The 24,677-nt window shown below is 38.0% G+C and overlaps 1 protein-coding gene across 5 annotated transcripts in view; it reads left to right on the top strand.

Moving 5' to 3' along the window:
- The window catches only part of ARHGAP10 (Rho GTPase activating protein 10), a 321,446-nt gene that overhangs the window by 136,014 nt on the left and 160,755 nt on the right, over window positions 1-24,677 (top strand). For all 5 annotated transcript variants that reach the window (XM_060655658.3, XM_060655661.3, XM_060655662.3 and 2 more), the window contains one exon: window positions 1,395-1,489. In XM_060655658.3, coding sequence (XP_060511641.2) covers window positions 1,395-1,489 — 95 coding nt within the window. The remainder of the gene's footprint in view (window positions 1-1,394; window positions 1,490-24,677) is intronic.

The raw sequence follows: 24,677 nt of genomic DNA on the forward strand, positions 1-24,677 counted from the left end.
TCTTTTTTTTTTTTTTTTTTTTTTTTTAAATTTCTATTATGTTTGTTTATTTTTCAGAGAGCGAAAGAGAGAGAGAGAGAGAGAGAGAGAGACAGAGTGTGAGCAGAGGAGGGACAGAGAGAGAGAGAGGGGGAGAGACACAGAATCTGAAACAGGCTCCAGGCTCTGAGTTGTCAGCACAGAGCCCGATGCTGGGCTCGAATTCATGAACTGCGAGATTATGACCTGACCTGAAGTTGGGCGCTTAACCGACTTAGCCACCTAGGTGCCCCCAGGATATCACTCGAAAAAGGCTGATGGGGTTAAGATTGAGCATGAGGACGGGGCGCCTGGGTGGCTCAGTCGGTTGAGTGTCCGACTTCAGCTCAGGTCACGATCTCACGGTTCGTGAGTTCGAGCCCCGCGTCAGGCTCTGGGCTGATGGCTCAGAGCCTGGAGCCTGCTTCCGATTCTGTGTCTCCCTCTCTCTCTGCACCTCCCCCATTCATGCTCTGTCTCTCTCTGTCTCAAAAATAAATAAGCATTAAAAAAAAAATTAAAAAAAAAAAGATTAAGCATGAGGGTTGAGTGTTAGTCACGAGTCAGGACTAACTCAAATGCTAAGATAAGAGATGCCTTTCTGCTAAACCACCAAATAATAAAAAATACTTTTAGAATATAATGACTGTTAATATTTAAAATATTGGTATATTTGAATGTTTGTTTAGTATTATTTGGAGATTCTTGTATTTTAGAAAATGTCAGAATAGTCTAGAAGTATATACTCAGAGTTCTTAACAGTTTTTACTCAGAACCCATGTTCCTGCATTGCCTCTATCTCCCTTGGATGGTTTAGTGAGGTAAAATAGTACTGTATTAAAATAAATTAAGTAAAGATAAATTCAGGGTGATTCACTAAGGAAAAAAACCTATATTGAGTGGTCTAGCTTTTGATGATCACAGTAGCTGATCTAGGGCCCTTTGATACATTATGCTTTTTAGGTAGATTCATATGGAATTGAAGTTTTTGTAGGTCAAAAATGGTCACGTATTGACTGTTTCATACAGTGTAACATAATGCGAATTAAAAACAAATTATTCTTTTAAAAAGTGCAGTAAGAGAATAGCAAATATTCTAGCATTTGGAAACCATATTGTTAATCTGCCCTTTAAAATCAGTGCTCATGAGGTCTGGTTTAGTGTTACTGTAATCAGAGAAAGATCTAGAAAACCTTAAGGAAAAGAGGATGATGAAAATTAAGATTATACATATAGTTTAAACTCGTTTGAAAGAGAACAGGATAAATGGACTTAAAATCTTGAAACTTGTGCCCCCTCCGACCCCAATATAGGATTCTTCAATATGTTTATGTTTATATTGTATTTTTGAGAATGTTAAAAATGATTATTTTCAGGGGGATGGAGAAGTGTTCTTTTTGAAAGAATGTACCAAGAGGCATACTGACTCCATTGACAGAAGGTTTTGTTTTGACGTGGAAGCTGCTGACCGGTAAGTTATTAGAATCATGCCACTTAAGGAAAGAAGCCTATAAAAAATGATTTAAAGAATGGAGGTTAATTGAAACTGAGGTTTCCTTGGCCTGAAAGAATGTTATCTTGTTACATTTCCAGGCTTTGTGTTCATTTTGACCTGTTAGTCTTTGTCCCTGTGTTTAGCTGTGGAGTGATAGCTTGCTCTCGGCTGGAGTTGGAGTTCTTCTAACCAGTAATTAAAAAATTACCTTGGAGCATTTCATTGTTGACCCAGGCCTGATTGGTGGCACTGAAAGAATAATGAATGAAACTGAGGAAGTAGGTGACATAGCTGACAAGAGATAGTGGGCTGTTAATACAGAACAATATTCATTTTTGTGTGTGGGAATTTTCAGTGTGTATATTCTGTATGTGATGGAGGGTTGTAGGCAAACTATTCAAAGATTAGTTATTATTTCCCTTGTCATATGACTTTAAGTTATTATAAAAGAATCTTTGCTAGAGAGGAGGAAGTAAAAACAGAAAAAAGTTCGTCCGATAACATTACTACTTGTCTGGCATTTACTTCTGTGTCCGATTGTACTAAGGAAAATCCTGGTACTCAGAGAACGTTTCTTTCGTAACGTCTCACAGTATGGTGGTTCCTTGCCACTCCTGGTTTTGTCAACACTGGTCTTTAGCTAAGGCTGTTTCATAGTTGTATAATAAAAGTTTACAATATGAGACTTCTGTAACAAAAGTTCATTTCAGGTCACATACAAAAGTAATTAATGCTTCCCCTTCCCTTAGAGGATGTGACCAAGTCTATGGCGTTGGTGCAGAGAGGGAAGAGCTATGCTTTACTTTCCAATAAATGGATTGAAGAGCAGGTGTGTAAAAGTGTGCCGTTAAGCACCATGATAAATTTGGTACCACCATGAAGAAGGCAGGTAGTTTAATAAGCATTTTGCCAAGAGTGGGAAAAAAAATGAAAGAGGATGTCATTGCAGAAGATGTTAAATTTCAAGCCAGCAAGGGCTGGTTCAGATACCTTAAGACATTCAGGCTGTCTAGTATAACTTGAACGTATGTGTGTATATGCCCATAGTGGGCATTTCCTGAGTCCTAAGTGCCAGACAGTGCTCTCCATTCTTCCATGCTTTATCTCATTTTATCCTCATCACAGCCCTGTCAGGTAGGTATTATCCTTTTCATTTTATGATGGGAATCTGGAGGCATAGAGAGCTTGAGTGATTCTCCCAAGGGCATGTAGTTGGTAAGTGGAGGAGCTGAGATTTTGAGGCATTCTGAGATTTCTGAGAGGCATTCTGCCTCTAGAGCCCCTTCTGCTTCTTAGCCACGATGCTGTAAGTGAGTATTACCATGTAATTGTGACATTCCCTAAATAATTGAAAAAGGTGAATCAGCAGTGTTGTCTACTAGAAAATATGTAAATGTAGTTAATCTGATTTGCTTTGAAAGCAGGATACTCCTAGTACTTTCGTTTATTGTTTTATTCCAGTTCGTATTGTTTTTGCCTAACCCTATATTTTTTTCTAAGACCTGACCATGCCAAATGCACTTGGTCAACGATGATTCTTACTATGATTGTAAGCATTTCCCACTCTTCCCAGTGATCGATGAGGGATTACTGTGGAGTTACTTTCATTTATAAAGCAAAAGATAATACCTTATAAATAGGCTCTGAGAACTGTGGAAGACTTTAGAAGTGATCTGTTCTAGTGGTTTTTAAACTGTTTTATAGGGAACCCCCCTTTTCAAATAAAATTTTACATTTATATGTATATGAAACAAAAAAGTTGCCTTACTAAAGTGGGGCAAGGGGCCTGGATCTGTACTCTTTCAGTTTCCTTCTTCTTGCAGACATCTCTAATTTGCTTCTGCTGACACCCAGAGCTGCTTTCTGTGGCAGGGGTACCGCTAGTCTAGATAGATGGTTGAAGAAAGGCAGACGCAGGATCTGATGTCTAGTTGGTGACTGATGAATTATTTGGAGTCAGCTGGGGTTGAGACTCCTATTCCAGGCAGAGTGAATGGCATATCTGAGGGCCTGTAGGCAAGGGAGGGCGTGGCCCATTTGACATCCCCAGAGACACCAATGACACTGGAGCAGCCAGGAAGAGTGGGAGAAGAAGCTTGAGATGGGGGCAAGGGCCTGAGGTATTTTAGCTTAATACATTAAATGGTTTTAAGTAGAGTAGCAGGTGATACATTATACATTATATGTTTCAAGACTCACCCTGGCAGAGTAGAGACAGGTCTAGAGATGGCAACAGTAGGGGCCCTGGATTAGTGTTGGTAGATGTGGAAATGGAAGCTAAGGGATCCATTTGAGGGAGATGCTTAGAGCTAAGTTTAGAGACAAATTGGATGTTGGAGTAGGAAGTGAAGTAAAGGAAGTAAAGGAAGTGAAGGAAGGGAAGGTTTCTGGCTTAAGCAACTAGGTGGTGCCATTTACTAAGATGGAAAACCAAGGAGGCCCAGAGATGGATGGAGGATGATGAATTCAGCTGTGGTCATATTGAGTTAGATTGTTGTGGGTCATTCAGTAAGAAATCCATTGGCACCTAGGACATTGATCTGAGGATTAATGCAACAGTCTGCATAACTTGAGCCACAGAACTTGGCAGGTACATAGTGCAGAAAGGTGAACTGGGGGAGAGAAAAGCTGCAGAGGGTAGGGAGCTGTTTTTGCAGACAGAGGATAGAGAAAGAGAATGGGGGAGGGAGTGGTGTGTAGGATTGTGCAAGAAAAGCACCCCCCCCCCCCACAGTAGCTGGAGAGAGAGAGAGAAAGAGTGAAAACACTCACAGGGGACTGAATAAGAAGTCTGTTCCCCACAACCATTGGCAGGAAGAAAGCAGAGAGTTTCAGTACCACCAGGATTCTACAAACAGTGGAGTGCAGAGTCTGAAGCTCTGGAGCTCGGTGCCTGGTGGTGCTCTGGTGAGGAAGCAGGGAGAATCCCCAGGAGCAGGCATTGGAGTCTGTGGGGTCTGTGTGCCATAAGGGGAGAGGCAGTTTCCCTGCTTGCAGTGCATTTGGTAGAGGCCATAAACCTCCCCACAGGCAAAGGTCCCAGTGGACCCCAGAGAGCAGCCACGTTTCTTGGTATTGGGACAAAGATGCCAGAGTGAGGTGAAACCTGGCACTGACTGTGCTGTGGTTTGCCATAATCTCTGAACCTCTGACACTGCATGATCACAGGAATGTTTTGTGGGGCAAGCCGGCACCCAACCATTGCTCAGTGAGACCCTCCCCTAGAGAGTGAGCACGGGTCCAAGCCCCAGCGGTTTCTGAAGCATGTGGTTTTAAAACACAACCCCATCTGAGATAAAACTCTGGAGGGAGGTGCCGCCTAGCAGGCAGATGGCTTGGATGTAGACAGGGTAGAGGGGGAAGTTAGATGGAGGCCTGAGACAAAGGAAGGGTGCCTGATTGTGGGTCAGTGAGAGCACAGAGTTCCTGTGCCAGAGACTAGGGAGCTGGAGAAACCATTTTCACCTCTCCGCAGGCGCACCACACTGATCCACTCCAGTAAGCTGAGCAGCACCACTTAGTGGAGAATGGATTCGTTACACAAAGTCCCACCAAACTGTTCCCTCCAAGCACATTCTCTAGAAGACCAGCACAAGTCATTCCACTCACTTAGTGTACAGATTATAGAGGGCTTCATAGTTTCAGTTCTAGGGGAAACTGGGTTTCATTCTGTTCACTGGTTCATTTATTTGTTCATTTTCTTTGCATCTGTTTTTGCTTAATTGTTTTTCTTTTTTTCTGTTTCTTCCTCATTCTTGGATACAGAAAGAAAATATTATTTTTACTACTTTATTTTTTAGTTTTTTAAATTCTACTTCATTTTATTCTATTATATAATTATTTCTAATTTTTAAATTTTTTCTTTTTTTCCCCTTTTCTTCTTTTTTTGTATTCTATCAAGCTTCTTTCAACAAGCAGAGCAAAACATGTAGGATACGTCTTCCTTTATTTGATTTTTGTTTTGTTTTTAATTTAATTTTTTAATATTTTTTTTCCTCCAAAATGACAAATTGAAGGAATTTACCCCAAAAGAAAGAATAAGAAGAAATGACAGCCAGGGTCTTAACACAGATATAAGCAAGATATCTGAACTAGAATTTAGAATCACAATAATAAGAATACTAGCTGGGGTTGAAGAAAAGCATAGAGTCCCTTTCTGTGGAGATAGAAGAAATAAAATCTAGTTCAGGATGAAATTAAAAATGCTATAACCGAGATGCAATCTTGAATGAATGCCACGGTGGCCAGGCTGGGTGAAGCAGAGCAGTGAATCAGCAATTTAGAAGATAAAATTATGGGGAATAATGAAGCAGGAAAAAAAGGGGGAAACAAAGGTAAAAGATCATGATACAAGACTTAGAGAACTCAGTGACTTATTAAAAAGGAATAATATCCAAATCATAGGAATCATAGAAAATTAAGAGAGAGAAAAAGGGGCAGAAGGTTTATGTGAGCAAATTATAGTGGAAAACTTTCCTAATCTGGGGAAGGACACAGACCTCAAAATCCAAGAAGCACAGAGAACTCCCAGTGGATTCAACAAAAACCAACCATCAACAAGGCATATCATTGTCAAATTCACAAAATACACAGACAAGGAAAGAATTATGAAAGCAGTAAGGGGGGAAAAGAGCCCTTAACCTTTATGGGAAGACAGATCAGGTTTGCAGCAGACCTATCCACAGAAACTTGGCAGGCCAAAAAGGAGTAGCAGGATGTATTTAACATGCTGATTCAGAAAAAAATATGCAGTCAAGAATTATCCATCAAGGCTGTCATTCAGAATAGAAGGAGACAGAGAATTTCCCAGACAAAAACTGAAGGAGTTTGTGATGACTAAACAAGCCCTGCAAGAAATTTTAAGGGGGCCCTTTGGAGAAAAGACAAAACAAAAAAGAACAAAAGCAACAAAGGCTAGAAAGGACCAGAGAACACCATCAGAAATACCAACTCAACAGGCAACACAATGGTGCTAATTTCGTATCTTTCAGTACTTATTCTAAATGTTAATGGACCAAACACTTTAATCAAAAGACATAGGGTATCAGAATGGATAAGAATACAAGATCCATCTATATGTGCTTACAAGAGACTCATTTTAGACCTAAAGACACCTGCAGATTGAAAGTGAGGGGATGGAGAACCATCTATCATGCTAATGATCATCAAAAGAAAGCCAGAGTAGCCATGTTTATATCAGACAAACTAGATTTTAAAATAAAGACCGTAACAAGAGATGAAGAAGGGCATTATATTGTAATTAAGGGGTCTTTCCACCAAGAAGATCTAACAGTTGTAAACATTTATGCCCCCAAAGTGGTAGCACACAAATATATAAATCAATCACAAACATAAACTAACAGATGATAATACCATAATAGTTGGGGACTTCAACGCCCCATTTATAGCAATAGATCATCTAAACTGAAAATCAACAAGGATACAATGGCTTTGAATGACACCCTGGACCAGATGGACTTAACAGATATATTCAGAACATTTCATCTTAAAGCAGCAGAATACATGTTCTTCTTGAGTGCACAAGGGACATTCTCCAGAATAGATCACATACTGAGTCAGAAATGAGCCCTCAACAGATACAAAAAGATCAAGATCCTACCTTGTATATTTTCAGACTATAACACTATGAAACTTGAAATCAACCACAAGAAAAAATTTGGAAAGACCATCAATACTTGGAGATTAAAGAACATCCTATTAAAGAATGAATGGGCTAACCAAGAAATTAAAGAGGAAATTAAAAAGTACATAGAAGTCAATGAAAATGAAAACACAACAGCCCAAAACCTTGGATATGGCAAAGGTGGTCATAAGAGGGAAGTAATCCAGGCCTTCCTAAAGAAGGAAGAAAGGTCTCAAATACACAACCTAATCTTACATCTAAAAGAGCTAGAAGAAGAACAGCAAATAAAGCCCTAAAGCAGAAGACGGGAAATAATAAAGATTGGAGCAGAGATCAACGATATTGAAATAAAAAAGAACAGATCAATGAAACCAGGAAGTGGTTTGTTGAAAGAATTAACAAAATTGATAACTCCCTAGCCAGATTGCTCAAAAAGAAAAAAGAAAGGACCCAAATAAAGAAAATCATGATTGAAAGAGGAGAGATCAAACCAACACTGCAGAAATACAAATAATAATGAGAGAATATTATGAGCAATTATATGCCAACAAATTGGGCAATTTGGAAGAAATGGACAAATTCCTAGAAATGTATAAACTACCAAAACTAGATCATTAAGAACTAGAAAATTTGAACAGACCCATAACCAGTAAAGAAATTGAATCAGTAATCAAAAATCTCCCAACAAACAAGTCTGGGGCTGGATGGCTTTCCAGGGGAATTCTGCCAAACATTTAAGGAAGAGTTAATAACTGTTCTTTTGAAACTGTTCCAAAAAATAGAAATGGAAGGAAAACTTTCACACTTCTTCTACAAGGCCAGCATTACCTTGATTCCAAAACCAGACAAAGACCCCACTAAAAAGGAGAACTATAGACCAATTTCCCTGATGAACCTGGATGCAAAAATTGTCAACAAGATACTAGCCAACCGGATCCAACAATACATTAAAAAATTATACACCACGATCAATTGGGATTTATACCTGGGAGGCAGGGCTGGTTCAATATCTGCAAATCAATCAGTGTGATATATCACATGAATCAAAGAAAGGATAAGAACCACATGATCCTCTCAATAGATGCAGACAAAACATTTGACAAAATGCAGCATCCTTTCTTGATAAAAACCCTCAAGACACTAGGGATAGAGGATCATATCTCAAGATCATAAAGGCCATATACGAAAAACTCACTGCTAATATCATACTCAATGGAGAAAAACTTCAAACTTTCCCTGTAAGGTCAGGAACACAACAAGGATGTCCACTTTCACCACTGTTATTCAACATAGCATTGGAAGTCCTAGCATGAACAACGAGACAATGCAAAGAAATAAAAGGCATCCAAATCAGCAAGAAGGAAGTCAAACTTTCACCCTTCGCAGATGATGTGATGCTCTATGTGGAAAACCCAAAAGACTCCACCAAAAACTGCTAGACCTGATTCATGAATTCAGCAAAGTTGCAGGATATAAATTCATTGTAAAGAAATTGGTCACATTTCTATACACAAATAATAAAACAGCAGAAAGAGAAATCAAGGAATCGATCCCCTTTACAAGTGCACCAAAAACCATAAAATACCTAGGAATAGACCTAACCAAAGAGATGAAAAATCTATATACTGAAGACTGTAGAAAGCTTATGGAAGAAATTGAAGGAGACACAAAATAATGGGAAAACATTCCATGCTCATGGATTGAAAGAACAGATACTGTTAGTGACGATACTTCCCAAAGCAATTTACATATTCAGTGCAATCCCTATCAAAATAATACCAGCATTCTTCACAGAGCTAGAACAAACAGTCCTAAAATTTGTGTGGAACCAGAAAAGAGCCCGAATAGCCAAAGAAATCCTGAAAAAGAAAACCAAAGCTGGAGGCATTACAATTCCAGACTTCAAGCTGTATTAGAAAGCTGTAAGCATCAATACAGTATGGTACTGGCACAAGAACAGATGCATAGATTAACGGAGCAGAATACAGAACCCAGACATGGACCCACAATCATATGGCCAGCTAATCTTTGACAAAGCAGGAAAGAATATCCAATGGAATAAAGACAGTGTCTTCAGCAAATGGTGATGGGAAAACTGGACAGCGACATAAGAATGAACCTGGACCACTTTCTTAGACCGTACACAAAAATAAAGTAGATGAAAGTCCTGAATGTAAGGCAGGAAGCCATCAAAATCCTAGAGGAGAAAACAGGCAACAACCTTTTTGACCTTGGTCGCAGCAACTTCTTACTTGGCATATCTCCAGAGGCAAGGGAAATAAAAGCAAAAATGAATGATTGGGACCTCATCAACATAAATAACTTCTGCACAGCAAAGAAGACAATCAGCAAAACTAAAAGGCAACCAATGGAATGGGAGAAGATATTTGCAACTGACATATCACATAAAGGGTTAGTATCCAAAATCTATAAAGAACTTATCAAACTCTACACCCAAAAAACAAATAATCCAGTGAAGAAATGGGCAAAAGATATGAATAGGCACTTTTCCAAAGAAGACATCCAGACAGATAACAGATGCATGAAAAGCTGCTCCACATCACTCATCATCAGGGAAATACAAATCAAAACCACAATGAGATAGCACCTCACACCTGTCAGAATGGCTAAAATTAACAATTCAGGCAACAACAGGTGTTGGTAAGGATGCAGAGAAAGAGGAACCCTTTTGCACTGCTGGCGGGAATGCAAACTAGTACAACCACTCTTGGAAAACAGTATGGAGGTTCCTCAAAAAACTAAAAATAGAACTACCTTGTGACCCAGCAATTGCACTCTCATATATCTACCCAGAAGATACTGAACAGGTGTACTGATTTTAAGGGACATATCCACCTCAGTGTTTATAGCAGCACTATTGACAAATAGTCGTAGTATGGAAAGAGCCCAAATGTCCATTGACTGATGAATGGATAAAGAAGGGGTGTATGTGTGTGTGTGTGTGTGTGTGTGTGTAAGTAAACACACACATAATGGAATACTACTAGGCAACCAACAAGAATGAAATATTGCCATTTGCAAGCAAAATAAGTCAGAGAAAAATATGATTTCACTCATGTGGAATAAGAAACAAAACAGATGAACATAGGGGAAGGGAAGCAAAAATAAGATAAAAACAGAGAGGGAGACAAACCATAAGAGACTCTTGAATACCAGAGAACAAACTGAGGGTTGTTGGCAGGGTGTTCAGTGGGAGATGGTCTAAAAAGGTGAGGGGCATTAAAGAGAACACTTGTTGGGATGAGCACTGGGTGTTCTATGTGAGTGATGAATCACTGAAATTATTATTAGACTGTTAAGTAACTTGGATATAAATTAAAAGATAAAAAATACAGTGGGAAATTGGGCATAGCACTTGGCAGCTTTAGCAGCATTTGACTTGGTACTTACCTTCTACCTCCTGCAAATCATCTATCCCTTGACCTCCATGACTGAATTGTAGTGGTTGCCCCAAATTTCTTGAACCTCTCCATATTCAGCTTTTGGTTATTTTATTTTTTTCCATTTCATGTCATTACTTCTTTAAAATGCTTATTTATTTTGAGAGAGACTACATGCATGAGTGGGTAAGGGGCAGAGTGAGAGGGAGAGAGATGATATTGAGCAGGCTCCTGACACGGGGCTGGATCCCACGAACCATGAGATCACGACTTGATCTGAAATCAAGACTTGGACTGTTAACTGACTAAGACACTCAGGTGCCCCTTTGTTTTATTTATTTATTTTTATTGTTTAATTTTGAGAGGGTTCAGGCAGGGGAGGGGCAGAGAGAGAGGGACACGGGGGCAGAGAGCTTGATGTGGGGCTTGAATTCATAAACCCCAAGGTTGTGACCTGACCCGAAGTCAGACACTCAACCAGTTGAGCCACCCGGGTGTCCCTCAGCTATTACATTTTAAATGTTTTTTCCTGTGGTTGTCTTTTCTTTTTCTGTCCATTCACATGGTTTCATCCTCAAGGTGTATCACTCTATAGACTGTGTCTTTCTTTTTTTCTATGGTGTGAACTGCTTTTAGAATCTCTATCTCCTTACATGGTATATTTCCAATTCTACTCCTTTCATAATTTTTGGTGACTTCGGTATTGCTTGAGATGATCCTTTTAGTGCTTTGCTTCTTGACTCCTTGAACTCCTCTCCTTCAGTCATTTTCTCCTTTACCCTACCTCAGCCATTCACTGTCACAGTCATTGCTTAGATCTTGTCATTACAAGAACTGGCAACTTCTTTGGATCTCAACTGCAAGTCTTTCTCTTTCTGACACTACTTTCTAGTGTTTTTTTTTTTTTCTGGTAAGTTATCCTTAGATTCTCTCTAATCAGCTGAGCCTATTGTTTGTCAGTTTCCATTATACCCTCACTTCCTTCTTCACCTAGTTTAATTTCACAGTCATCATAGTTATCTTTTAAATAAACTCTGTTACTCCTATCTTTGTTAGACTTGCTGGTACAACCCCAACTTTGAAGATTCACCTCTGCCTTCTCTCTTCCTAGAGAGACATATTTAACCATGTTCACTGGGATCACTTCAAATTCATGATCACTAGCCCCACATGGGCTGTTAATTCTAACCACTAATTGTGTTAACGTTTTCTTAGTTCCTTCATTCTCTTGGTTGATGAATATTTCATATTTTCCTCTCTCTAAGCCTCCAACACTGTCTCTTTCCTGATAGTTTTGTGTCCTATTTAGCTGTGAAAGTAGAAGCAATTAGAAGAGATCACCCACTGCCTTTACACTCCTCCATCACCTTGCCCTTCTTCGTCACTGTGTGACCTGTGTTCCTGAGGCCAGTCTCTCTGTTCATTGTTTCTCATCCTGTCTCTCTCTCATCCTGTCTCTGCTATTCCGATACCACTCAAGCAGTCTTCTTTCTTGTTAACTTGAAGGTTGCCCTTTCTACTGGATTATTCTCATCAGCAAACAAAATATTCTTTTTTCGGCCATCTTGAAAAAATGCTCCTGCCATCACCAATGAAAAACCCTTGTTTTGACCAGTCTTCCCTTTTCTCTGCTGCTCATTTCTGTCCTGTCATAGGCAACAAAACTTCTTCAAAAGCTGTTATTTTAAGGTCTCAAATTTCCTTCTTTCTGTTCTCTTTTGAGCCTACTCCAGTCTGGCCTCTGCCTCTCTTCTCCACTGCACTTGTGTTTGTCAAGTCATCATCATCTCCATGTTCTACATCCAATAGTCAGCTCTCCTGTCCTCCCTGTTCTTTGCTGGCAGCAGCCTCTGACATGGCCAGACTCTCCTCCATGATGTACCTGCTTTACTTGTTCCAAAATATCATGCCCGCCTGTTTGTTTTCTATCCCCTCGTTGACTTTTCGTTTTTTAGACTCCTTTGCCAGTTCTCATTTCCCAGACCTCTTGATATTCAGGTTCTCTCATGTTCATCCTGGAGCTCTTCTCATTTTAACCCTTATGATCTTGTCTGGCTTCATGGTTTTAAATGCCATCCTTATGTTAGTAACTCCTGAATTTATTATCTCTACCAGGATCTTTTCCCTGAACTCGAGGTTCTTATCTAGCTGAAAACTCAGTATTGTTTTTGGGATGTCTAATAAGCATTTTTAACAGTGCAGAGGTGGGAGGTATTATTTTTTTTTAATCTTTCAAGAATTCTTGGAACAAAAAAGATCTCTTTGTCGGATACAACATTTTATATAGGTATATTCAATCTTATGTAAATACCAATAGCATAGAAATATATTTTTTAAAGTAATACATACTTATTGTAAGTCTTTTTTTTAAAGCTTTTTGGTTAACTTGGAAAATAACTTTGTCTATGTGTCTCCTTGAGTCTTCAGGATTATGTTTCTTTTGAGTTAAATTATAGACTCCCATTGTCTTTGCTTAGTTCCTCATTTCTAAACAGGGAAACATTTATTCAGGTTTGATGTTACCAATGGATAGTATTTGTGGGGCCCGTGCCCTTAGGTTCCTGCCAACCCCCGTGTCAATGTGTTACTATTAGTCTCCCACTTCTGGAGCAAAGTCTGGAGGGTGAGTTAGTGTACTTTGAGGCCTCTACCCTAATTCTGGGGTTTTGAAAAGCTTATTTAGTGAAGAGTTTGCATGAGGTAGGCTCTTCTCTTGTCTATTTCTCCAATTCCTGGCCAAGTAGACTCCTGGGAATTATAAGTAATTTGTTCCTTGTCTGTTAGATTATGAATTCCATGAGGGTAGAAACCCTGTTTTAGGATTACTTGGTATTGCAATACCAAATGCAATGCTTTATGTGTGGTGGGCATTCACCAAATTTGTGTTGAATTAAATGAAATTGAATTGTTGCTTAGAAGTGGCAGAACTGGGATTAGATTCAATCAAGCAGTTGTCAGTTAGCCATCCTTTTCTTCTGTACCACACTGCAGTGCTGTGAGCTCTAACCCATTTTGGAGCAGGTGGGTGTCATAGATGGGTTTCTGATGGAAACCCATTTGTAGACAATTCCTGTTGGGTACCTACATATAAAATTTCATAGTTTATTGCATATGCCTGATATAAACATATTTTGTCTCCTTTCCTGGTATTGGTTTTTGCTTTTTTTTTTAATTTCTTGGATCAGAAAAGCAGTCAGGTAACATTGTGACAACAGGTAATACTTCATAAACTGCAGAATGGAGCCTGGGCTTGCATTTGATTTATGTAGATACAAATCAAGAGCTTTCATGTAATTGTTGTGTGAGTCTGAATCAGGTTTGATTGCACTGAACAGAAAAAACTCAAGATGGCTTAAATAATGCAGTAGTATTTTTTTCTCTCGTTTGGGAAAACAGAGGAGTTTAGATCAGGGTGGGCATCATGTCTCCTGATGTCAGATCTTGTTCCTTCGTGTGCATGACTTTTTTCCCCAGTCACCTGAGGTCCAGGATGCCTGATCTCACTTATATAGCACTGTCTCTTATTGTAGGAACATTTTCCAGAGGTTGAACGTAGCTCTTTTGATCACGTAATACTAACCTGAATGGAGTTGTATGGTTATACCTTGTTGCACGGGAGGCTGGGAAATGCTGAAGCAGGGAAATTGTGTCTTTTGTTACCAACATCCATGTGCTATTGTAATACTTGGGGAATCTATCACTGACAATGAAGGAGAGAATGGTTGAGGATGGGGGTCCAGGTAGCCATTACCACTTTGATTATCAGTGTAAAATGGATATGTGCTTCATTCTCCTCCTTTCATTTCGCCAGTTTACTTTGACTGTTTCAGCTAAGAATATTTAGGAACACATGTGCTGAGAATACCATCCAAAAAGTGAAAAGACAACCCACAGAATGGGAGAAAATACTTCAAATGGTAAATCTGATAAAGGACTTGTATCCAGAAAATATAAATAGCTCTTACCACTCAATAATAAAAGGACAAGTAGCCCAGTTAAAAAATGGGTAAAAGATTTAAATTTGACCTTTTTTTCAAAGAAAACATACAAATGGCTGATAAGCACACGAAAAGACGCTTAATGGCATTAGCCCTTAAGGCATAAGCCGCAATGAGACACTTCGCACTCACTAGGATGGCTGTAATTAAGACATGAGATAATAACTAGTATTGGTGAGGATGCAGTGACATTGGGGCCGTCATACACTGATGGTAGAAATCTAACAGGGTGTAGCCGCTTTGGGAAGCATTTTGGCAGCTTTTCAAAAAGTTAAGCATTAAGTTATCATGTGACTCAGAAATTCTGCTTCTAGTTATATATGCAAGAGAAATGGAAACGTATGTCTGCATAAAAATCTTGCATGTGAATGCCCATAGCAGCATTATTCATAATAGTTGAAATGTAGAAACAACTCCGATGTCTGTCAACTAATGAATGGGTAGATAAAGTGTGCTCTATTCATACAGCAAAATATGATTTGGTAATAAAAAGGAAGGAAGAACTACCATGTGCTGTAATGTGGAATAGCCTTGCAAACAGCAGGCTTAGTGAAATAAGTGAGTCACAAGAGACTATATATCATAGGATTATATTTATATAAAACATCCAGGACAGGCAAATCTTTACTGGAGTAAAGTAGATTAGAGGCTGCCTAGGGCAGTGGTTTTCAAGGGAAATGGACACTAACTGCTAATGGGTTTGGAATATTTGGGGGGAGGTGATGAAAATGTTCTGAAATTGATTTTGGTGAGGGTCATACAACTCTTTGAATATATTAAAAGCTGTTGAATTATATACTCTAGGTGAATTTTGCAGTGTGAATTATATTTCAGTAAAGCTTATTAAAAGGAACACAGCTGCAAATAAAGACCATAAAGAAAGAAAGCCTTCAAAAATGATATAAACATTCCTTACTTCATGCCAGCCACATGTCAAATACCACGGGCTGTGAAGTGATCACGTCACTCATTTTAGGTGGGAGAAGAGGATTTTGTGCAGTTATTTTCTCTATGGCAAGCTGTAGTCTGTCAGAAGAGGCAGCTTTCTTTAAAGGATGAAACACAGTCCCCTTCCTCCTGCCCCAACAGTTTTGTTACATAACATGCTTTGAGCTTCCTTCGCAAGCTCACAACATGCCACACTGTGCTGTGACCCCCACACATTTGCTTGATAAATAATTACCATTGTGTGAGGTTCTCCCACACATCACATTCAGGCACTGCTTCAAGAAAATGCTTCCCATTTTGCTCTCAACCTGACATTTCGGATATTGTTTGGTTTGATTTTGCCTGGTTCCCAGTGTATCACTCTTGCAGGATGGCAAGATAACTTCTTACTTTTTATTTTATTTTTTTAAATTCATTTTTAATGTTTATTTATTTTTGAGAGAGAGAGAAAGAGACACAGCGCGCGAGCAGGGGAGGAGCAGAGAGAGAGGGAGACACAAAATCCGAAGCAGACTCCAGGCTCCAAGCTGTCAGCACAGAGCCTGATGCAGGACTCAAACTCACGGACTGCGAGATCATGACCTGAGCTGAAGTCTGATGCTCAACCAACTGAGCCACCCAGGCGCCCCTGTACTTTTTTACTTTTATAATTCACTCATTTATGTTTTCACGATGGCAGGGGGTGGAGGCAGTGACCTAAGTATCTGGAGCAATATGTGTTTTATAATGCTGCTACACCAAAGAGTTTATTTAGCAGCTATGTGCGTGGCACTTTATTGTTTGTCACTTTAAAAGAGTGAGTTAATAACATGTTGCTCCAGAAGCCCATGCAGTTGAGCTGAATAATAATGTTTCTGTAGTACATTAACTGTAGTAATATTTGTAAGTATCTCATAGAGCATGTCACTCAGGCAGCTAAGCAATCATAGACTGTTTGGCACTAAGGATGTGAGAATAAGAAACTAAAAGGCCTGACCTGAAGAGAACTCACAGACCAAGAGTGTTTACAAACAAATAACAGTTCAGAGGTCTAAGGTACTTTGGGAGCTGTGAAGCAGTAGGAGTAGGGCTGGCTGCATAAGCTTACTAGAAAAATTGATTGTTAAATTGGATCCTGAAGGTTTGGTAACAGTTTGGAAACTCAGAGGAAGGGTTGCCCAAGGCAGAAAGAATCCTAGGAGGTCTTAGAAAACATAATGAGAAAATCCTTTAAGTCTGGTTCTCAACTGAGAAATTGTGCCCAGAGACATTGTGATTGTCACAACTGTGATTGTCACTGCTGACACCTAGTGGATAGAGGCCAGCCCTGGTGCTAAATATGTAGCATGTTCTGTAACAAAGTATCATCTGGTTGAGTATGTTGGGAGTGTCGCTGTTGAGAAGCTCTGCTTTAAAGCCTTTGAAAAGACCACTCCAACACATTTGTGGGATTGAATGCAATTTTTTTTACATGTATATTTATGAGATGTATATTTTGTTAAATTTTTTAAATATTTAATTTGAGAACAAGGGAGAGAGAGAGAAAGGCATGGAGAGAATCCCAAGCAGGCTCCATGCTGTCAGTGCAGAGCCTGAGGTGAGGCTTGATCTCACAAACCACGAGATCATGACCTGAGCCGAAATTAAGAGTTGGACACTTAACCAGCTGAGCCAGCCAGGCTCTCCTATGAGATTTGTATTTCAATGAAAAAAAGTATAACAGCTTAATTGGTTATAGAGCAGGGGATGAATAAAGCCAGAATGCGAAGGGATCTGTGTGGCTTTATCTTGTCAGTGCTGGTGCATAGTTCAAGAATGCTTAGACTTCAGTGTAGAGAGAATAGAAATGGAATTCATTTTAAAAGAATTTAGGTGGAATTGTTAGAAAACGGATTGCATAGAATTAGAAGCAAGTTTTGTATATAGGCCGTGTGTTTTTCACAGAGTGTAAGATTTTGCTCTAGGATGGTAGTTGCCAGTGGCATACCGAAAGGCATTTTGCTTTTTCTTTGAGAGAGATGGAGAGAGCGTCAGTGAGCACCCCAGCAGGGGAGAGGGGCAGAAGGAGAGGGAGGGAGGGAATCCCAAGCAGGCTCCACACCCAGTGTGGAGTTCGAGTGGGGCTCGAACTGGGAGATCATGACCAAAGCCGAGATTAAGAGTCTGATGCTTAACCTGCTGAGCCACCCAAGGGACCCCCGAAAGACATTTTATATGGGTTCTAATATTTAAATGTTTTAAAGTTTATTTATTTTAAGACAGAGGGAGGGAGGGGGCAGAGAGAGAGAGAGAGAGAGAGAGAGAGAGAGAACATGAGTGAGGTAGGGGCAGAGAGAGAGGGAGAGAAAATTCCAAGCTGTGTTAGTGAGAGCCCGATGTGGGGCTCAAACTCACGAACCAATCTTTAAATGGACATTAATATGAATTTATTCTTAAAATGCTTGCTGAAGGACATTGGAATGTGAATCATAGAAGAGTTCTTAGCTTTTATGAATAAAGTTATAATGAACAGTTGTATACAAGGGTTTTTGTGGACACATATTTTCATTTCTCTTGGTTAAATACCTTAGAGTGGGATTGCTGGGGTGTGTGTACATATATATTTACGTATATTTGGCTTTTTAGGAAATTGATAGTTTTTCAGAGTAGTTTAATCCTCCTGCCAGCAATATATGAGAGTTCATATAGGGTAGTTGCTCTACCCTCTTAGCAACCTTTGATTATGTTATCTTTTTCATTTTAGCTAATTATGGCTAGTGATGTTTAATACTTTTTCATGTGCTTTTTGCCCATTTATATTTCTTCTGTTGTCAACTGTCTATTCAAATCTTTTGCACATTTAAAAACTTATATTGTTGGTCTTTTTGTTATTAGATTCGTAGGAATTATTTTAAGCAGTCTGGATACAAATCCTTCATCAGTTATATCAGTTTTGAATATTTTCTCTAACCTGTGGTTTGCGTATTTATTTTCTCAAGAGTGCTTTTTGATTAGAAGAACATCTACTTTTGGTCAAGTTGAATTACTATTTATGTTCATGAGAGAGAGTGTGTGTTATGTTTTTTTGTTTTGTTTTTTGTTTTCCCTGCAATATCTTTGTCTTATTTTGATGTCAGGGTTATGGTGGCTTCAAAAAGTGTTAGAAGGTTTTCCATGTTCCTGATATTTGAACATGTCTCTATAATACTGGTATTATTTCTCCCTTAAGTGTTTGAGAGAATTCACCTGTGAAGCCCTCTTGGTCTGGCGTTTTCTTTGTGTGAAATTTGAAAATTCTGAATTAAATTTAGTGAGTAAAGAGATACTTAGATTTTCTGTTTTTCCTGTTTTGCTAAATTGTGGTTTTCAAAGATTTATTTCTTCTAAGCTGTTGACTTTATTAGTATGTATATCTTCATAATATCCTTTTCTTATTCATATTTGTAAGATCTGTAGTGATACTTCATTTCTAATTCCTCATATGGGGATTTTTTTTTTTTTTTTTTTGAGAGAGTTGGGGTGGAGGGGCAGAGGGAAAGACAGGGAGTCCTAAGCAGATTTCGTGCTCAGCTAGAGCCTGATGCGGGGCTTGATCCCAGGACCCTGGGATCATGACCCAGGCCAAAATCAAGAGTTGGATATCCAACCGACTGAGCCACCCAGGTACCCCTGGGAATTTTTGTTTCATTGTTTTGTGATATCTTGCCTAGCTCTTTACCAATTTTGTTAATTTTTTTTTCAGATAACCCATGTTGTCTGTTTTATATTTTATTGGTTTCTGCTTTTATTTTCATACATTTCATTTACTTTGGATTTAATTTGTTTTTCTTTTAATTGCTTCTTAAGATGGAAGTGTTGATTTTTCCATTTTATTTTTGAATGTAGACATTTAATCTATACTTTTCCTTATAAGGACTGCTTTAGTTTGCATCTTACAATTTGTTTTGTATTCTAAAAATTAAAAAAAAAAATGTTCGTGTATTTTTGAGAGAGCACAAGCAGGGGAGGGGCTGAGAGAGAGAGGGTGATAGAGGATCTGAAGCAGGCTCCATGTTGACAGCAGAGGGTCCAGTGTGGGACTTGAACTATGAACCGTGAGATCATGACCTGAGCTGCAATCTGATGCTTAACTGACTGAGCCACCCAGGTGCCCCTGCATTCTACAGATTTTTATGTGCAGTGTTTTCATTGTAATTCCATTCCAAATATTTAAAATTGTGTGTGTGTGTGTGTGTGTGTGTGTGTGTGTGTGTGTGTGTGTGAGATTTGGACAAATTTTAACCTAAGTATTATTTAGAAATATGTTTTAAAAGTTCCAAATGGTTGGGGTTTTTTTCTATGTGTATTATTATTGTTTTTCTATTACTTTCAATAATTTTCTGTTTTTCTTTAGTACTCTTTTGGCCAGAGAACATACTTTATTTTACTAGGAAGTTTACTAAACTTGCTTTACTATCCTAAATGTGGTCTTATTGAGTAAATGTTCCATGTGCACTTGAGATCAGTGAGTTTTCTGCTGTTGTTGGATGTAGTTTTCTCTAAATGTCAATTAGAGCAAGTTAGTAATAGTGTTGCTCAAATCATCTAAATTGTTTTGATTTTTTACTATTGTTCTGGCAGTTACTAAACTAAGGATGTTAAAATCTCCATGGTTAGAATTTGCCTGTTTCCCTTTAATTTTGCCAGTTTTTATTCCATGTATTACATATTTGGGAATTTTGTGTGTATGCAGATTTATGATTGTTATGTCTTTCTGATGAAATGTCCCTTTTGTCATTATGAAATCTCTGTTTCTAATAATCTTTATTTTGAAACTTACCTTGTTTGATATTAATGTAGGCACCCTGGCTTTCTTATGCTCAGTGTTTACTTGGCATATGTTTTTTAATCTTTTTCCTTTTACCTGTACTAAACTTTCTTTTTAACAAATAGCATATTACTGAGTCCTGAATTAAATCCAGTCTCTTTGTCTTTGCCTTTTAATCAGGGTTTTAATTTATGTATAATGTAATTATTGATTTGTATGGGCTTATGTTTACCATCTAAGTTTTTGTTTTCTATTTGTCTAATTTGTTCTTTGTTCTTCTGTTCCTATTTTGCTTTCTTTTTAATGAATTGAGTCTTTTTTTTTTTTTTTTTTTAGTATTCTATTTTCTGTTTTTAGTTATGCCTCGTTGTATGTGCCTTTTTAAGTAGTTGTCTTAGGGAGTTTAACATGCATTTTTAAATTCTTAAAGTATCTACCTTTCCTAAACAATATAAAACCCTTACAACAATAGACTTCTAATTACCATCCTTTTGCCTTCTGTGCCCTTATTATTATATATATTTAATTCTATGTATGCTATGAACCCAATATATACAACTACTTTTACTTTATGAAATCAGTAACTAGTAATTTTAAGGATATTAGGTATCTTATTTACATATGTGTATGTGGTTTTCTTGTCCTTTTTAATACCAATATATTTGTCCATTTTTTTATTTTCTTCATTTTTTTTTTTCCTACAGAACTGAGTTTCTATCTTGTGCCATTTGCCTTAAGTCCCTTAGGCTCATTTAATCTGAGCATTTCTTGTAATACAAGTTTGCTGGAAAAGAATTCTTTCATGTTTCCTTTGTCTGAGATGTCTTTATTTTGCCTCCATTTTGATGGATACAGATTTCTAGATTAATAGGCTTTATTTTCCCTAGCACTTCAAAGAAGTCATTTCATTTTCTTCACTCCTCCTATTTTTTAAATCATGATTAATGATCCATCTTTTTTACTATTCCCCTATATGCTGTCTTTGTCCTGTGCTGCTTCTAATTTTTTTTTTTTTTTTTTTTTTTTTTTTTTTGGCGGTGTGCATAGGTGTGGCTTTCTTTGTTTCATCTTGCTTTGGGTTCTTTGAAGTTTTTGGATATGTGGGTTGATATTTCATAGCAGGTTTAGAAAATCGAAGTCCTTATTTCTTCAAATACTTATTCTGCCATTTTCTCTTTCTTCACTTTCTGGAGACAGTTACATTGTCTCTGACCGTTTGGAATTTGTTTTGGTTGTACTGGCAGGATTTTGATTTACGGAAGTGATTGAGAGATGACAAGGAGAGACTAATGGCAGTAGAAGACTATTTTATTAATTATAGTTTCCAAGAGAAGAGGACTTGCCATGCCATATGGGGCCATGTGGGGAATGCCAGGTTTTGGTTAGAAGTCAGGAAGAAGTGAGGGAAAATCCTAGATCAATCTTTACTGGAGTTTCTGCAAAAGAGGCCAGGTAGAGAAGGGGAAGCAATTTAGGATTGGCTACTTTGAATAGTAGTGGTGGGCTCTTTCCTATGGGGATGGTTGTCCTGGGGTGATATAGGGCAGAGGAAACACTGCCTTTGTGAGTGAAAGTCAGATAAAAGAGTTGGTTACAGACACAGACTCAGGATTGGTTGGTTTGTATCTGAAATGTGTCCTCATCCTCCTGAATTCTTTATCACTGTTCCTTTATTTTCCATTTCATGCATATCCATTTGTCTCTTTTAAATGGTTTTCATTTCTTTTCTGAAATTTCCATCAGTTTATGTATGTTGGCCATCTTTTGTACTGAATCCTTTAACATGCATATAGTTCATTAGGGTGTTTTTGTTGTTGTTTTTGTTTGGTTGTTTGTTTTTCAGTCATTTTAGTTCTCTGATCTGTATTTCAGCACTATGATTTTGTAGGGTTTCTATCCTGTTGTTGGGGTAGAACTGTGTTCTCTTACAACTTTCTTAGTTCTAAAGTAGTAGTTCTCTAATGATTAATGGCTTGAATTAGCTTTTATTAGAGGAAATAATCCTACTTCTGACTGTATCATTGCTTAACTGCTCTATTTGAAACCTTTTTATTATTATTGTTATTATTATTATTATTTTTGGTGGGTAGAAGAAAGAAGTTATTATAGTCTTTACCCTCAGTAAAATCAGGCAGCTTGCTTTGGTCATTTCTGGAAACATGTAAGATTCATAGACTTGTACTTAAAAAACTTTTTTCCTCAGCAATCCTTCTGTGAAACTGATTATCACAGCTACCTTTCTATAACTTTAGAGTGTTTTGTTTGGCTTTGCCAGTTTCCCCTTCACATAGTAAAATTTAGTGCATGATTTACAACATGCTGGTCTAGTTTTTTTCCTTTTCCTTTTCAATATTCCTTTTAGTAAAACATTAGAATATTCCTGATTGTTGCTATAGTAAGTTTTGATAGCTGCTGCTTATTTTTTCCTTAATTTCCCTATTTATGATATCACATTAATTGATATCTCATAAATGCCTTGTGAACATTTCTTTCTATTTTTATATTTTCTTAATTTACGAACTCCTTGATCTATCGTGTAGAATATAAGGAAAACACATGTCTTCCACCGCTTTGATAGAACTATAAAAAATGGAGTTGAAAGAGAATACAGGGTCAAACGTAGAATACAGATAATAGCTCTCTAGATTGCTTCTCATGTATGGACCTTGGTAGTGCTTAATAGTGCATAATAGTGCCTATTTTTTTTAATGAGTGAATGAAGAAAACATGAATTGCTTTAACAAGAACTTTTTTAACTTAAGTGCGTGTTTATTTTTTATTATTTTTTTAAGTTTATTTTTTTTTAAGGAGAAAGCACAAGCAGGGGTGGGGCAGAGAGAGAGGGAGACACAGAATCTGAAGCAGGCTCCAGGCTCTGACCTGTCAGCACTGAGTCCGATGGGGGGCTCGAACCCACAAACCATGAGATCATAACCTGAGCTGAAGTTGGACACTTGACTGACTGAGCCACCCAGGTGCCACTTAAGTGTTTCTTTTCAGTTCAGTTTTGTACCTTGTGCTCTACAGACAACAGTTACGGTTTTAAGAAAAGATAGACTATCGTGGCAAGTTGCTCTCTTTTCCTTTGTCTGTTTTTTCTTCATGGAGCTCCTGCTGTTGACTTTGTATTTGCTAAGAATTAGTTTTGCTTACTGTGCATGACGATAAATTACTCAGAGTTTAGCACAATGTCTAGCACACAGTATGTACTCAGATGTTACTTTGGTTGAAATGAATTATCAGATGAGGAAGAGAATGTTGTGTCCTCTGTGAACCAGTGTAATGCATTGCAGCAATATTGGCTCTAACTACCAAAAATTAGAACTTTGTCCATTCTAGTTCCAGCTCCAACGCAGTCACTGATGTTGTTACCTAATGTTGTCACCTAATGGAGTCACTAATGTTATTGAAGATATAATTGCTCTTTTTATATAATTGTGAATAATCTATCTCACACACTAAAATTTTCTATTCTTGGCTATCCATATATTCACCATGTCGTTCTATGTATCCATTAAATTTCATGAGTAAGCCATGTCTTTGTCTCAAAAACTAAAGAGTTTTTATGGTTTAACAATGAGATGCTGTTAATACTGGAGTTTAAAATGTGTCCAATGCTTCCTAAAGTCTCATATTTGCCAAGTGATTTCCTAGCAATTGATTATTAAAAAAAGAAACTTAAGAAATTAAGAATGTTTAAAACTTTTAAAAAAAATTTATTTATTTATTTTGAGAGAGAGTGCATGCGTGCACTGGGGAGGGCAGAGAGAGAGAATCCCAAGCAAGCTCTGTGCTGTCAGTGCAGAGCCCAACTTGGGGCTCCATCTCGCAAACTATGAGATCGTGACCTGAGTCTAGATCAAGAGTCAGCTGCTTAACTGAGCCACCGAGTTACCCCTAAAACACGTTGTAGTGCATTGTTTTTTTCCTACGCTAATGTTTTGGGGGGGGGGGGTGAAGCAAATGGGGGATGAGTGTGAGTCATGTCTGTGATGGGATGGGAACTCAGCTTTATATAATATTAGTGACTGATCCCTGTATATTGTACATATGAAGTCTTCTGATAATGTGTCCTGTGATGAATTAATTCTCAAAAGGGAAATTGTTTTGAGTTACCATGTTATCATTTGGCAAATGTAAACAGAAATAGAATTCTTTCTTTATAGCTGATATATTTCTGTTTAATCTCTCATCTTTCAATAAGTTTGCTTTTTCTCTGCTGTATTCCATAAAGGGCTAGGTGGCTCAAGTCTGAGTCATTGTTCTTGGAGACAAGGCATATACTTTAGTTTTTATGCCACATTGGATTTTTATCCAGATGTACTGTGGCTGTTTCATCTGAAGCCTGACAATTTTTTTTTTCTACTGTGCTATCTATAATTCTAGCTCATAACTCTTTAGACTCTTC

The sequence above is a fragment of the Panthera onca genome, chromosome B1 (assembly GCF_046562875.1).
Source record: "Panthera onca isolate mPanOnc1 chromosome B1, mPanOnc1 haplotype 2, whole genome shotgun sequence".
Taxonomy (NCBI): Eukaryota; Metazoa; Chordata; class Mammalia; order Carnivora; family Felidae; genus Panthera; species Panthera onca.